Source organism: Setaria viridis, chromosome 8 (genome assembly GCF_005286985.2).
Source record: "Setaria viridis chromosome 8, Setaria_viridis_v4.0, whole genome shotgun sequence".
Classification (NCBI taxonomy): domain Eukaryota; kingdom Viridiplantae; phylum Streptophyta; class Magnoliopsida; order Poales; family Poaceae; genus Setaria; species Setaria viridis.
Window position 1 is genome coordinate 34,841,412 of NC_048270.2, and position 14,559 is coordinate 34,855,970.

At 44.2% G+C, this 14,559-nt stretch overlaps 2 protein-coding genes across 2 annotated transcripts; both read left to right on the forward strand.

The window, feature by feature from the left end:
- The first annotated feature begins 6,301 nt into the window (after positions 1-6,301).
- On the forward strand, positions 6,302-11,146 carry LOC117834755 (disease resistance protein RGA5). The gene is made up of 3 exons (XM_034714283.2): positions 6,302-7,264; positions 8,351-10,296; positions 10,482-11,146. The coding sequence occupies exons 1-3, from the start codon at positions 6,465-6,467 to the stop codon at positions 10,529-10,531; spliced, it is 2,796 nt and encodes a 931-aa protein (XP_034570174.1). The 5' UTR covers positions 6,302-6,464; the 3' UTR covers positions 10,532-11,146.
- Positions 11,147-11,278: 132 nt separating this feature from the next.
- LOC117834758 (disease resistance protein RGA5) lies at positions 11,279-14,265 on the forward strand. The gene has a single exon (XM_072290205.1). The coding sequence runs from the start codon at positions 11,905-11,907 to the stop codon at positions 13,828-13,830; it is 1,926 nt and encodes a 641-aa protein (XP_072146306.1). The 5' UTR covers positions 11,279-11,904; the 3' UTR covers positions 13,831-14,265.
- Positions 14,266-14,559: the final 294 nt, after the last annotated feature.

Genomic DNA, 14,559 nt, shown 5'->3' on the forward strand with positions numbered 1-14,559 from the left:
TCATACGGATCAAGGCATCAAGAAGTCCATGGTAACATTTGTAGATGCAGGATTGGGCCGCAGCAGCAGTAGACGAGCCCGCTGTCCGGGTTGAAACCCAGTACTTGCACCTTCATACAGAATCGGCCTGTTCGCTTCAGCTTATTCAGCCGGCTTATCAGCCACCAAACAGTGTTTTTCTCTCACAACAAATCAGCCGTTTCAGCTTTTCAGTCGGCTTATAAGCGAAGCGAACAGGCTATTATCTTTTTCCGGATGCTACTGGACGGCGCTGCCATCAGCTGACTATGCTGCAGCGGCGATGAGCAGAGGCATCAGCGCTGGCACAGTGATGGCGAAGACGAAAATATAGATAAAAATAGAGAGATATATGGGTACATATAGACAGAGATTTTAAGGACCTTGATCCTCGAAACATATAAACTCTCTTAATTGACCAAGTTCTGTGCGTTAGAATTAGGAATTAATTGAAAAATGCAAAGGCAATACTGACATCGTTTTTCCTGGATCCACATTGAGAGGAAAAATGAGAATGTACTGCAACCATATTGCCACCGTCTACCATCTCTTTCTTCTGCACTGCTATGCCTGCCGCTGCGACAAAAAGAATGGAGAAAAATCATGTGGCCTCAGAGGAGCTTGGGCCGGAGGAGAAGCTGTCTGAGAGGGACCTGGGAGAAGGAGAAGCTATCGATATGAGAAGCAATAATTTGCCTATCACCGATCCATACGTCTCCCACCTGCCCTGTTCCAATAATTGCAAGACAGCAGGACGCACATGCTGTGTTTCAGCGTGCAATGAAAGTAGTGATGCAATACTCTAGGGTGTTTGGTTACCTTTACGTGTCACATCGAATATTTAGATACTAATTAGGAGTATCAAACGTAGACTATTTACAAAACCCATTACATAAGTGGAGGCTAAACTGCGAGACGAATCTATTAAGCTTAATTAATCCATCATTAACAAATGTTTACTGTAGCAATACATTGTCAAATCATGGACTAATTAGGCTTAATAGATTCATCTCACCGTTTAGCCTCCACTTATGTAATGGATTTTGTAAATAGTCTACGTTTAATACTCCTAATTAGTATCTATACATTCGATGTTTCGGTGTGCTTTTTCTGTTGTGTGCGTAATAACTTTGCTCCGCAGAACACGGTGCCCTGCTAGGTCCTGTTGTTATTCGTTTACAAAACTGTAAGCGATCTAAAAAACATTTGTCAAGTGGATTTGTCAAGAAATTGCAAGGAAACTTTTCACAGTCGACAGGGACCAAAGAAATTCCATCGATATTTCAGGCTGTGATCAATGGGTTTCTACACTGATAGGCATACCGCAGGCCTTGACCTCGTGCCTTGCCGTGGTTCTCTTGACAAACAGATGAGGAAGAATTCAAAGTCCTTCTCAGGTGTGACGCGCAATCGTCACAGTCGCATGGGCCACGAATGATAGGGTTCCACAGTGACCTCTTGTATTAGCTCTCTCGTCTTCCGGTATGAACGGTCGTCATTCGTCTGGTGAGGCCGATATTAATTGTTTGCATCCATTTGCATCTTGGTCATGTTGCAGAATTGTATGCATAAGCAGAGACTTGTGACGTACGAGGCGTGGTTGTGCTCAAAAGCTAGCTTAAGCACCACAGTGTAACTCCCTGCTCACACACATACACAGCAAACTTCCTCCTTGCACCCAGAGGTAGAGCTATGGAAGTCGTAGCGGGCGCACTGCCGAGTCTCCTCCCCAAGCTTGCTGAGCTACTTGTTGGAGAGTACAATCTTCAGAAGGAGGTGAAGAAGGGGATAATGTTCCTCCAAGATGAGCTTGAGAGCAGCTGGGTGCCCTCGAGAAATCTCCAAGATACCATCAGACAAAATTGATGACCAGGACAAGATCTGGGCCAGGAATGTGTCACACCTGATTTTAGAGCAAAATCAGATGAATAAATTACATATGCGCTAGGATCAAATTTTACACGTGCAACGACTTCAGTAAATAACATAGATAGTGCCATGTGCGTTAGGATCAAGTTTCACATATGCAACGACTTCAGTAAATAACATAGATAGTGCCAAAAGATAAAGAGAGTATTAAATTTATTACATGACCAAAAGTTTTTAATTCGAATATCAAAACGAGTCTTTATTCTAACAGTGGAACTCCATCAACGATGACTACGACTCCACATGCAGTTGACTGGTGGCACACATACGCCTGGAATTTTTCAAAGTCTTCAAGAACCTCCTCAAAGTTGACGTGATCCAAACAACGGTTTTTGCAAGGGTGAGTACAATTATGGTTGATACTCAATAAGCGTGAAGAATGTGTAGTGTAAGGCTATTCAAAGATAGGCTAAGGTTTAATAGCATTTTAATTGGTTGGTCAAATTTTATTAGCAATTACTAAGTATAAGTTTATACCATCCACATTACACATGAACATAAATAAAGATCACAACAATAAATAACATCAATTTAATTCAACTTTCGATAAATTAATCATGTTAGGGTCCAGACCGCTCTTGACTGTGAGCACGACTGATATAACAGTTTTACACTCTGCAGAGGTTGCACATTTTTACCCACAAGTTGCATAAAAGTTCAAAAGAACTTTGGACCCAACCATACTGTGCGGGCCAGGCACAATACCATACTTCCAAGGTACATGACTCAATGCTCTGGTCGCTCTGCAGGAATTGGTACTTGATTTTCCCGCCACTCTACCATGAGGTAGACTAGTGTCTAGGACTTGATTGCTATCCTTGGCTTGAAGTCTAAGGATAATGCCCCGGGTTCCACTGCCCACTTGGATATCCTCCCCGTTGCATCGCGGTTGTGGAGAGTTTCGCCCAAGGGAATGTCTGTGACGATGGAGATGCTATGCTCCTGGAAGTAGTGGTGTATCTTCCGCGAGATGAATAGTATTGCATATAACAATTTCTGGACTAGCTGGTTGCTTTTTTACAGTGACAGGTATAGTGCGAAAACTGTGGCGGAAGTGCTTGTACCAACCCAATTAATATTTTGTTTAAGAGAAAGTTTAGTTGGGATAAGTTAATTGAGTAGTACAAACTTGATTTCTCGAAGATTTTTGTACGCTGGAAGATTTCTCGAAGAACAAAGCATGCATGAACAAAGCAACGCTGAGACCAATGCCAGGGCTTGTCCTGGGTGCCCAGTAGCATGTATAATCACGCAACTGCAAGCAATCAAAAAAGATCTTGAGAACAAGTGGACCGGGGTGATTGTATTTGTCAAGAAATTGCAAGGACCCTTCACAGTTGACAGGGACTAAAGAAATTGCATTGATTATCTAGGACCCTTCACAGTCTACAGGGACTAAAGAAATTGTATTGATATTTCAGGCTGTGCTCAATTAGTTTCTACACTGATAGGCATACCGCAGACCTTGACCTCGTGCCTGGACGTGGTTCTCTGAAGAAACAGATAAGGCAAAATTCAATGTCCTTGTTAGGTGCAACGTGCAATTGTTACAATTGCATGGGCCACTGAATGATAGGGTTCCATAGTGACCTATTGTATTAGGGGGTGTTTGGTTTGGGGCTGCTAAAGTTTAGTCACTTTTAGTCCCTAAACTGCCAAACACGGTGACTAAAAGTCCTTTAGTCCCCAAGAGGTTGCTAAAAGGGACTAAAAGGGACCTTGGACAGGGTGTGCCCCTCATTAATACCCCGTCCCTCCCTTCCCCACCCCGCCGCTGGCCTCCGCCCTTCTCGGCACTCGCCTCGCCGCCAGCCCCCGCCGGCCCCGGCCACCCGCCCGCCGCTCCTGGCCCACCGGCCGCTCCTGCCCGTCGAGAGGGCCCCGCAAGGCTGCGCACGGGGAGGCGCAGGGACGCCACGCGGCCGCCGGCATTGCAGGACATGCTATCCCAGGCGCAGCACGCAGTGGCGGCAGGGGAGGAGGAGGGGACCACGCGGCGCGAAGGCTGGCGCCACCGGCGCCCGTGAGGTTCCCGGCGAAGGCCCCCAGTGCGCGGAGGTTGTCCCGGTGGCATGACACGGCTGCCGCAGCGGCGGCGCGCGACAGGAGGAGGAGTGGGAGTAAGAGTGCGCATTTGGCGGCCATGGATTTGAGGCTCGGGCATGTGCTGTGTGTGCCTGCATGGGGAAGCAGAGAAGGAAAAAGGTAGCGGGAGGCATTGATTAGGGGTAGTTTGGTCTTTGTTCAACTGCTTTAACGGCCTTTAGTCACTAGAATCAAACAGGAGGATTAAAGTTTAGGGGGTGTTTGGAAGGGGTGCTAAACTTTAGCACCCCACTTTTAGCTCCCTTTTAGCACATCGGTTCCCAAACAGGGATGATAAAAGGTGTGTGCTAAAGTTTAGCACCTCCATTTTCTTTAGCACATCCAAGAGGTGCTAAAAGGTGCTAATGGGTGCTAAAAGTGGTCCAAGCCCACTTTTTCCCCTGTTGCCCTCCCGCATCCCCTTTCTCTCTCTCCCACAACGCATATGAGGGGCACTGTTGTCATTTGCCACCAAAGGTGCTAAAGTTTAGCACACTATCCAAGCAGCCCAAGGTACTAAACTTTAGCCCTCCATTTAAGGGTGCTAAACTTTAGCACTTGGTTCCCAAATGGGGCCTTAGTCCAGTGAATAAAGGGGGATTAAAGTTTAGGGGGCGTTTGGTTCCTTGAGCTAAAGTTTAGTCCATATCACATCGAATATTCGGAAGCTAATTAGGAGGACTAAATATGAGTTAATTATAAAACTAATTGCAGAGATGGAGGCTAAAAGGCGAGACGAATCTTTTAAGCCTAATTAATCTATCATTAACAAATGGTTATTGTAGCAGCACATTGTCAAATCATGAACTAATAGACTTAATAGATTCGTCTCGCCGTTTAGCCTCCATCTATGTAATGGGTTTTGTAAATAGTCTATGTTTAATACTCCTAATTAGAATCTAAACATTCGATGTGACAGGGGCTAAAAATAAGCAACGGGACCAAACGCCCCCTTAGTTTAGTCCCTAAAGGAACAAACAGGTCCTTAGCTCTCTCATCTTCCGGTATGAATGGTCATTCGGCTGGTGAGGCCGATATTAATTGTTGCATCTATTTGCAGCTTCTGATATGTTGCAGAATTGTATGCATAAGCAGAGACTTGGTCAATGCAACCAGGGAGGAAATTGGAAAACGTATATATATACAAAAACATGCTGGCATGAGACCATAAGAAATTCTCTTGCAGCAGAATTGGAGCTTCCCGTCACTGTTGCGCCTTCGTGATCGGTCGGTCTAGGGTTTTGTCGGTGGGGTGGCTGGCAGCATGGTGAACCTCGTACCATGCGCCCTGGCCCCCACCTCTATTTTTATAGGGCAGGTGACAAGGACCCACCACCCAATGCTAGGGTGGGCACCCCCGATCAAGGCGCGAGTTAAGGGCTCAATGGGCCGTTGGGCCCATTAGAGAAGAGATCAATCTAACAACATGGACTTGCCGGCGGCCGCACCTAATCCTTCATGGAAGAGGCGTACAGATAAGAGCAAGTAATCAAGAGAACAAGTGCATGGGAGAGCATTATAGAGTATTTGTCCAGAAATTGGATTAGTATGTCCTGAACTCACGATAGTGACCGGAGAAAAGGCAGCGAAACGGAACCGGAAACGATGGGGAGACCATGGCCTTGACCTCGAGTCGTCGACTGGAGTGAGCACGTGAGCGTGGCCCTCCTGGACAAGCAGCGGGGCCAGGAGCAGGACATGCAGGGATCCAATAATTCCCTGCATCGATCCCCATCGGGCTCTTTCGTTCTCTGCCAAGCCAGCAGCGACCAGCAAGCATTGAGTTTGGTGGTTGTACCAGCAAGTAGTGGGTTGGTGACATACCAAAAATAGTTGGCAAATGGGAATATTTACGACTTTTTGATGTTCCTACGCATTGGTAGCCACGTTATAACAAGATGATATCACATTCTATTGGTGCGTAGGTCCTGTTGTTCGTTATTTATTTATTTTTTTTTGCCGAAAGTGTACCTCCGTATGTAGATGAGGCTATCACATTCTTTCTTTCTGCAACCTGTCGGTTAAACTAATAATAATGAGTAAGCCGGAGAGAAAAGCGCACGTCAGCACCATGTGAGCGGGCCCCACCATGTGCCACCGAAAGGAAGGTGATGTGCAGGAGCAATACTTTTGCCTTTTGCTGTAGCCGCATGGGCCTCTGGAGAGAGAGAAGAGAAGAGAAGAGGATTGAGAAAAATAAAACATTTTTGTACGTGGGTCCCACAAAAGTTTGTAAAAATATTTCCCCTTGCGACCAACCTGCCCTTGACGTGACCTCGAGCATCAATTATAATTTGCCTGTCCCTTCCTGCATCCGCATCCCATCAACCTCTCGTGCTGTTCCAAGGCGCTTGCGAGCTGTGTTGCGGCCGAGCAAGCTTGAATCAAGCAACCTCGGTCCGGCGACGAGCGGCGGGCAGCGCGATCCGGCCATGGAGGTGGTGACAGGGGCACTGCCGAGCGTCATCACCAAGCTTGGTGACCTGCTCGTCGGTGAGTACAAGCTGCAGAAGGGGGTGAAGGGAGAGATCAGCTTCCTCCAAGCTGAGCTCGTGAGCATGAAGGGTGCTCTTGAGAAAGTCTCCAACACACCGGCTGACCAGCTTGACATTCAGGACAAGATTTGGGCCAAGGATTTGAGAGAGCTGTCCTACGATATAGAGGACAATATTGACACATTCATGGTCCGTGGAGAGGGCAATGAGCAGGCCAAGCTGCGTGGCATCAAGAAGTTCATTGATAGAAGTGTTGGTTTGTTCAGAAAGGCCAAGGTTCGCCATGGCATTGCTACTGAAATCAGAGACATCAAACTCCGTGTTGAAGAGGTGGCCAAGCGGCATGATCGGTACAAGTTATCAAACAGTAATGTAGCTAAGCCTGTCCCAATCGACCCTCGATTACTTTATCAGTACGATAAGGTGACTGAGCTCGTTGGCATTGAGGAGGCAAGAGATGAGGTAATTCGGATTCTGATGGAAGGCAATGAAGTGTCCAAGCAGCAAGACAAGATAATTTCCATTGTTGGGTTTGGAGGCCTGGGAAAGACAACTCTTGCTGATGTGGTGTATAAAAAGCTTAGAGCACAATTTGAGTGCGCAGCTTTTGTTTCGGTATCTCAGACACCTGACCTGGAAGAATTACTCAAGCGCATGTTCTGTCAACTTGTCGGGAGGGAAAGTAACAAGAGCAGCGATGTTGCCAGAGAGCTCAGAGAATTCCTCGAGAATAAGAGGTATGAAAGCATTTCACTACACTTTATTGGCATCTGTTTATATCTATCTTTTTGTTTGTTTGTATTTTCAAATATGGACATTGCAGCACCTAGTAATCAGATTTTCATTACTAGAAGAAACAGGCTCCTCATTATCAGCTCATATGTGTAGTAAATTTGAAACCGATATGGATATGTTATCCATGCTAACTCATAATGTGAGCCAGTAGTGGTAGGTCTCCAAGTATTATTCACCAGTATGGATGCTAGTTAAGTATGCATATTAGTTATCCTTATGCCTCTTATTACGAGACCAGTGCTGATGCTTTGCACGCTTGTAATTATAATTTTGTCTTGTTTTAAAATTTGTAACTTTTTTCAGACTTCATATGACAATTGTAGGTTTCAGCGAGATCTACAACTATTTAGTTGAATATTTAATTTAAAGTTACTTAGATGGCTATATAATTGATTAAAAAATTAGATGATGAGGGTCAAAAGGAAGAAAACTCTCCACTGATGTTAGCAATAAAATCTAGATTACATGGTAAGAACGGATAGTATGATGGGGAGGATGTCCTTTCGATCCCTGAAAACTTCTTACACGTCTATTTTGTGCGAAAAGTGCGGGAATTGTGATTTGCGACTTGCAACCACTTAGGTAGATTGGGGATTACATCCAGATTTACAGATTTTTTCTTACTACCTTTTAGTTTTACTATCTCACTGGCTCTTATTACAAGTCAGCAAGGATACTCGCATCTCTATCGGCCATGCAACAACGGCATGGATACCACCGGCTTGAAAATAGATATGGATGAGCATATTTGTCTTTGCTCCTTTTATTTGCCACTTCCTGGCTTCATGTGACTTCTACTGTCAACTGTAGCCCCTTTTGGTCTTGTCTTGCCTCCACTTGTTTTCTTCTCCATCCATATGTCTGCTTCTACTAGTGATATTCCTTTCAATGCTATCTTGATTTACTAAATCTTTAATAGCCCTATGGTTAGCATAATTTAGACATTCTATATGAAAAAAAACTAGAAGTTTATAACTTATCAAGTTTAATATGCTAGTAACATGGCTTTATTAAATTATCTGGTACAGGTACTTCATTGTTATTGATGACATATGGTACATCTCAGACTGGAAAATGATTAAGCATGCTTTGCCTGGTGATAATGTTGGAAACAAAATAATCACAACTACCCGTAATCTTAATATTGCTGAACAAGTTGGCGGTGCTTACAACTTGCAGCCCATTTCTCTGAACAACTCTCGAACACTATTTTTTAGAAGAATATTTGGTAATGGAAACAAAGACAACAATGAAGACATAGTAAAATGTCCTGACGATGAGTTGGCCGAAGTATCTGACAGAATACTGAAGAAATGTGCTGGTGTGCCATTAGCTATAGTTACGATGGCTAGTTTGCTAGCTTGCAAAGCAAGAAATAAAATGGAGTGGTACGAGGTGTACAATTCTGTTGGTACTGGTCTGGAAAATAATCTAGATGTGAAGAATATGAGAAAGATTTTGTCATTTAGCTATTATGAGCTACCATGCTATTTAAGGGCTTGCTTGTTATATTTGAGCATGTTTCCTGAAGATTATGAAATTGAGATGGATCGTTTGATATGGATGTGGATAGGTGAAGGTTTTATCAAATGTGAAGAGGCAGGGAAGAGCCTATTTGAACTTGGAGAAAGTTACTTCAATATGCTTATAAACAGAAGCATGATCCGACCACTACATGATGATGATATGATATCAAGATGTCGTGTACATGATATGGTGCTTGATCTTATCCGCTCCTTGTCAAGTGAAGAAAACTTTATTACTGTACTAAGTGATGTGAGAGGCACATCTCCGTCAAATACGATTCGGAGGTTGTCCCTTCAGAATAGCCAGGAAAGTCATGTGATGGCTAAGGCTACATGGAGCTTGCAACATGCAAGGTCAGTTGTTGTTTTTCCAGCTGCTGCTTCTCTAGTGCCGCCTCTTGCCTGCTGCCGAGTTTTACGTGTTCTGGATTTAAAGGGCTGCAATCTTTCACGAGCTAATAGTAGCCTTAGGTACCTTGGGAATCTGCATCACTTGAGGTACTTGGGACTTAATAGGACATATATTTCTCAGCTCCCGGAAGAAATAGGAAACCTGCAGCTTCTACAGACATTGCATGTAAGAAATAATAAAATTTCCAGGTTGCCTTCGAGTGTTGTCCTGCTAAGAAAGTTGATTTGCCTATACATTGGCGGGTCTACAAGAGTGCCAAACGGAATTGGAAACCTGACATGCCTTGAACAGCTGTTATGCTTACGCATTGATGACTTCAACAGAAACATTATAGAAGAGTTGGGCCAGCTAACTGAACTGAGGCAGCTGCATATTGTATTGGACGAGTGGGACGACAAGCTATCGGAGTGCCTATGTAAGCTACAAAAGATGCAGAAACTCGATATCAGGATGGATCCTAGTCAACGCAGCATCAGCGGATTGGATGCCTGGGTCACCCCTCGACATCTCCGCTTATTGGATATACGATTCAGCTGCTGGTTTTTAACACTTCCAGCTTGGGTGAATCCATTGCTTCTTCCGGACCTCACCAATCTACACATCGCCTTGAGGGAGCTACATCAGGCCCATCTCAAAATCCTTGGGAGGTTGCCAGCTCTCCGCTTTCTAGAACTGGAGGTGGACAACAAGAACTTCGGTCTCCTTGCGGGATTCGTTGTTAGTGCTGGTGCATTCCCGTGCCTTGTAGACTGTTACTTCCATCAATTTGTGTGGCCAGTGGTATTTCAGCAGGGAGCAATGCCAAGGCTCAGAGGGCTTCTGTTCTATGAGTTTTATCTGCGGGGGGTAAGAAGACTTGCCTGGAAGGACGATAGTCTCGACTTGGGCCTGAAAAACCTGCCATCGCTAGAGTTTGTCCGTGCTGGCCTGCGATGTGATGGTGCTGGCAAGGAGGAGGCAGAGCAAGCCAAGGCTGCGCTGACGCATGAAGCTGAAATGCATCCCAATCATCCCATTCATGCTATCAATATTAGAGGTGCGCCTGCTCCTGATTGTTATTCCTTACTTGTCTCCTTCCCCCTTTCTTCTAAACTTTATTTGCGTTTATTCCTCTGTTTGAGATGGTGGGATCTCCGAGTGATCTTTCACCACGCCTTTCTTCTAGCCCCTTTGCCTCAATTCTTCTAATCTTCCTTTGGTATATTTCGGTCTGATATACAGTTGAGTATGACGATGACGATGACGAGTATGACGATGACGATGACGAGTAATATAAGACTTTACGCCGGAAGGTGAAGCTGGAGCAGAGCAGATGACAAAGTCCCTCTGTTTCGCCACGCATGCAGAGGTTAAACTGCTCGGCCATGAGCTTTACCGACTCAGAGCATGCGTTTGAGACTGAGAGCTTTGATCGTTTCTGCTGTGCATCAGATACTTCGGCCATGGCATTTCGTTGCGAGAGTGTAGGATGACATTGTCAGTGGATATGATTGTAATCCCTGACTAACTTCCCCCTCTGTAGTCATATTACCGTTTACTTTACTCATTGCAAAGGGACTGAGCTGTCTCCTGCGCCCCTGATCTCTGTACTCAGGGCCTTGGCTGTTTATTTTGATGAATTTTTTTTAGATTAAGTGATGAAAGATAAAAACAATGTATTTTTGGGTTAATGTTGCAGCTTGTGACCGTAATCATCTTGTGAGCCGTAAGCATGGACGGCAGTATGTAATCATCTTGTGAGCCGTAAGCATGTATCCATTGTGAGCCGTAAACATTTTAATATTTGGGATTTGAATGATACTCCAGGACTAGTTATGTGTTCTGAAGTTGCATTGTAAGAGTTTAAGAACCTTGATGGCACCTCGGAACATATTTTACTCTCTTAATTGACCAAGTTCTTCCCTCTCGTAATTTATTTCATTTTTAAGCGCCAATTTCTGTGCGTTAGAATTAGGAATTAATTGAAAAATACAAAGGCAGTATTGACATCGTTTTTCCTGGATCCACATGAGAGGAAAAATGAGAATGTACTGCAACCATATTGCCACCGTCTACCATCTCTGGACTGCCATGCCTGCCGCAGATTGGTGGCACCGTCTACCCGTGTGAGTTTGTTGGCGCTATTGCAGAGCGTATGTACCATTCCCACTATTATGACATAATGAATTGATTGTTGCACACCATTTTAGATTGGTGTAATACATAATCATGTCCATAGCTTTACTTCCTTCATGACTACTGCACGCTTCACCGTGGCATGTAGTGTCTGGTATGTTAACGTGTGAACAGGAGGAGGTACATCAAGAACATATGGTCTACACTTTGTGCACTAAAGCACATCAGAAGTCTGTTTTCCAAAGATCTAGTGTCGATTAAACAACTTCTACCATATATACACCGAAAGAAACAGAAGTTAGTTAGACTGTGCCATATCCACATCTTCGAATGAAGGCGTAGATCAGCAAATATTCCATTGAACTTGACAAAAAAGTTAGTTAGGTACTGCATTGTTATTGATGACATATGGAGTGTCTCGATTTGGGATACGATTAGATGTGCTTTGCCCGATGATGTTGGTGGATACATAATTATCACAACCACTCGTGTTTTAAAGGTAGCCAAACAAGTTGGTGGTGCCTACACGATGAAACCCCTTTGTCTTGAGAGCTCCCGAAAACTACTGTATGGAAGAATATTTGGTAATGGGAACAAAGACAACAATGAAGACATAGTAAAATATCCTGACAATGAGTTGGCCGAAGTATCTGAAAGAATACTGAAGAAATGTGCTGGTGTGCCATTAGCTATAGTTACGATGGCTAGTTTGCTAGCTTGCAAAGCAAGAAATAAAATGGAGTGGTATGAGGTGTACAATTCTGTTGGTACTGGTCTGGAAAACAATCTAGATGTGGAGAATATGAGAAAGATTTTGTCATTTAGCTATTATGAGCTACCATGCTATTTAAGGGCTTGCTTGTTATATTTGAGCATGTTTCCTGAAGATTATGAAATTGACAAGTATCGTTTGATAAATATGTGGATAGGTGAAGGTTTTATCCAATGTGAAAAAGTAGGGAAGAGCCTATTTGAACTCGGAGAGAAATACTTCAATGAGCTCATAAACAGAAGCATGATCCAACCAATACATGATAGTTTAGATGATATGTTATTAAGTTGTCGTGTACATGATATGGTGCTTGATCTTATCCGCTCCTTGTCAAGTGAAGAAAACTTTATTACCGTACTGAGTAATATGGGACGTACATCTCCGTCAAATACAATTCGGAGGTTATCCCTTCAGAATGGCCAGGAAAGTCATGTGATGGCTCAAGCTACATGGAGCTTGCAACATGCAAGGTCAGTTGTTGTCTTTCCAGCTGCTGTTTCTCTAGTGCCGCCTCTTGACTGCTGCCGAGTATTACGTGTTCTGGATTTAGAGGACTGCCATCTTTCACAAGCTAATAGTAGCCTTAAGTACCTTGGGAATTTGCATCACTTGAGATACTTGGGACTTCGTGGGACAGGTGTTTCTCAGCTCCCGGAAGAAATAGGAAACCTGCAGCTTCTACAAACATTAGATGTAAGGGGTACTGAAATTTTCAGGTTGCCTTTGAGTGTTGTCCAGCTAAGAAAGTTGATGTGCCTATACATTGACTGGTTTACAAGAATTCCAAACGGAATTGGAAACCTGACATGCCTTGAACAGCTGTCATGGTTACACATTGATGACTCTACCATAAACATTATAGAAGACTTGGGCCAGCTAACTGAACTGAGGCAGTTGTATATTCAATTGAACAAGTGGAACGACAAGCTGTTGGAGTGCCTATGCAAGCTACAAAAGATGCAGGAACTAGTTATCACGGTCTATCCTTGTCAACGCAGCATCGGCGGGTTGGATGCCTGGGTCGCCCCTCGACATCTCCGCAAATTGGATACACTACACACCTGTTGGTTTTCAACACTGCCGGCTTGGGTGAATCCATCGCTTCTTCCGGATCTCACCAAGCTAGACATCGCCGTGAGGGAGCTACATCAGGTTGATCTCGAAATCCTCGGGAGGTTGCCAGCTCTCCGCTTTCTAAAACTGAAGGTGGACAACAAGAACCTCGGTATCCTTGTGGGATTCGTTGTTGGTGCTGGTGCGTTCCCGTGCCTTGTATTCTGTGTCTTCCATCAATTTGTGTGGCCAGTGGTATTTCAGCAGGGAGCTATGCCAAGGCTCAGAGATCTTATATTCTCTCGGTTTTATCTGCGGGAGGCAAGAGGAATTGCCTGCAATGACGGTAGTCTCAACTTGGGCCTGGGGAACCTGCCATCGCTGCAGGTTGTCATCGCTCAGCTGCAATGTGATGGTGCTGGCAAGGAGGAGGCAGAGCAAGCCAAGGCTACGCTGACGCATGAAGTTGAAATGCATCCCAATCATCTCCATCATGATATCGATATTATAGGTGCGCCAGCTCCTGATTGTTATTCCTTACTTGTCTCCTTCCCCCTCTCTTCTAAGCTGTATTTGCATTTATTCCTCTGTCTGAGATGGTCGATATATTTCAGCATGCCTTTCTTCTAGCCCATTTGCCTCAATTCTTCTAATCTTCCTTTCATATATTTCGGTCTGATATACAGATGACGAATACTGGAGTGAGTAAACAATGAATGCAGCACACATGCGTCTGAGACTCGGAGCTTTGATCGTTTCTGCTGTGCATCAACCAATATAGCATTTCGTGGCGAGAGTGTACTGTACTCATATTACCGTTTTATTTCATCGTAAGATTTTTACTGCAGCCTGCTGTTTCAGTGCAAGGAACCACCCATCATCAGTTTTCACTTTTCAGTGCAAGGAACGTTTATTTTACTCATTGCAAAGGGACTGAGCTGTCTCTAGTTGCGTCTCAGTGGTTCAGGGCCTTGGCTGTTTATTTTGATGAAAAATAAAAACAAGGTATTTTTGGGTTAATGTTGCAGCTACCATTGTTGCGCGGTTTCTAATATACTAGGCCAACTGTTATGAAATTTCGTTGCAGCTACCATGCCCAAGACCACATTCATTCTGCACCTCTCTGAAGAGAGATTCTAGCTGGCTAGACTTCTAGTCCATGATTTTCAGAATTTTCGCGGCGGACGGGATCGCGATCCAGAATTTTCAAAACGCACCCTTGAACATTTTCAAATAACCCCCTTATTGGGATCGCAATTATTGATCAAAATTCAAATATTTACAGAACACCCCCTTTTATTTGCATATAGCCCCCTAATTTGGATCGCGATCTGATTATTTTACAAAACACAGGCCAAA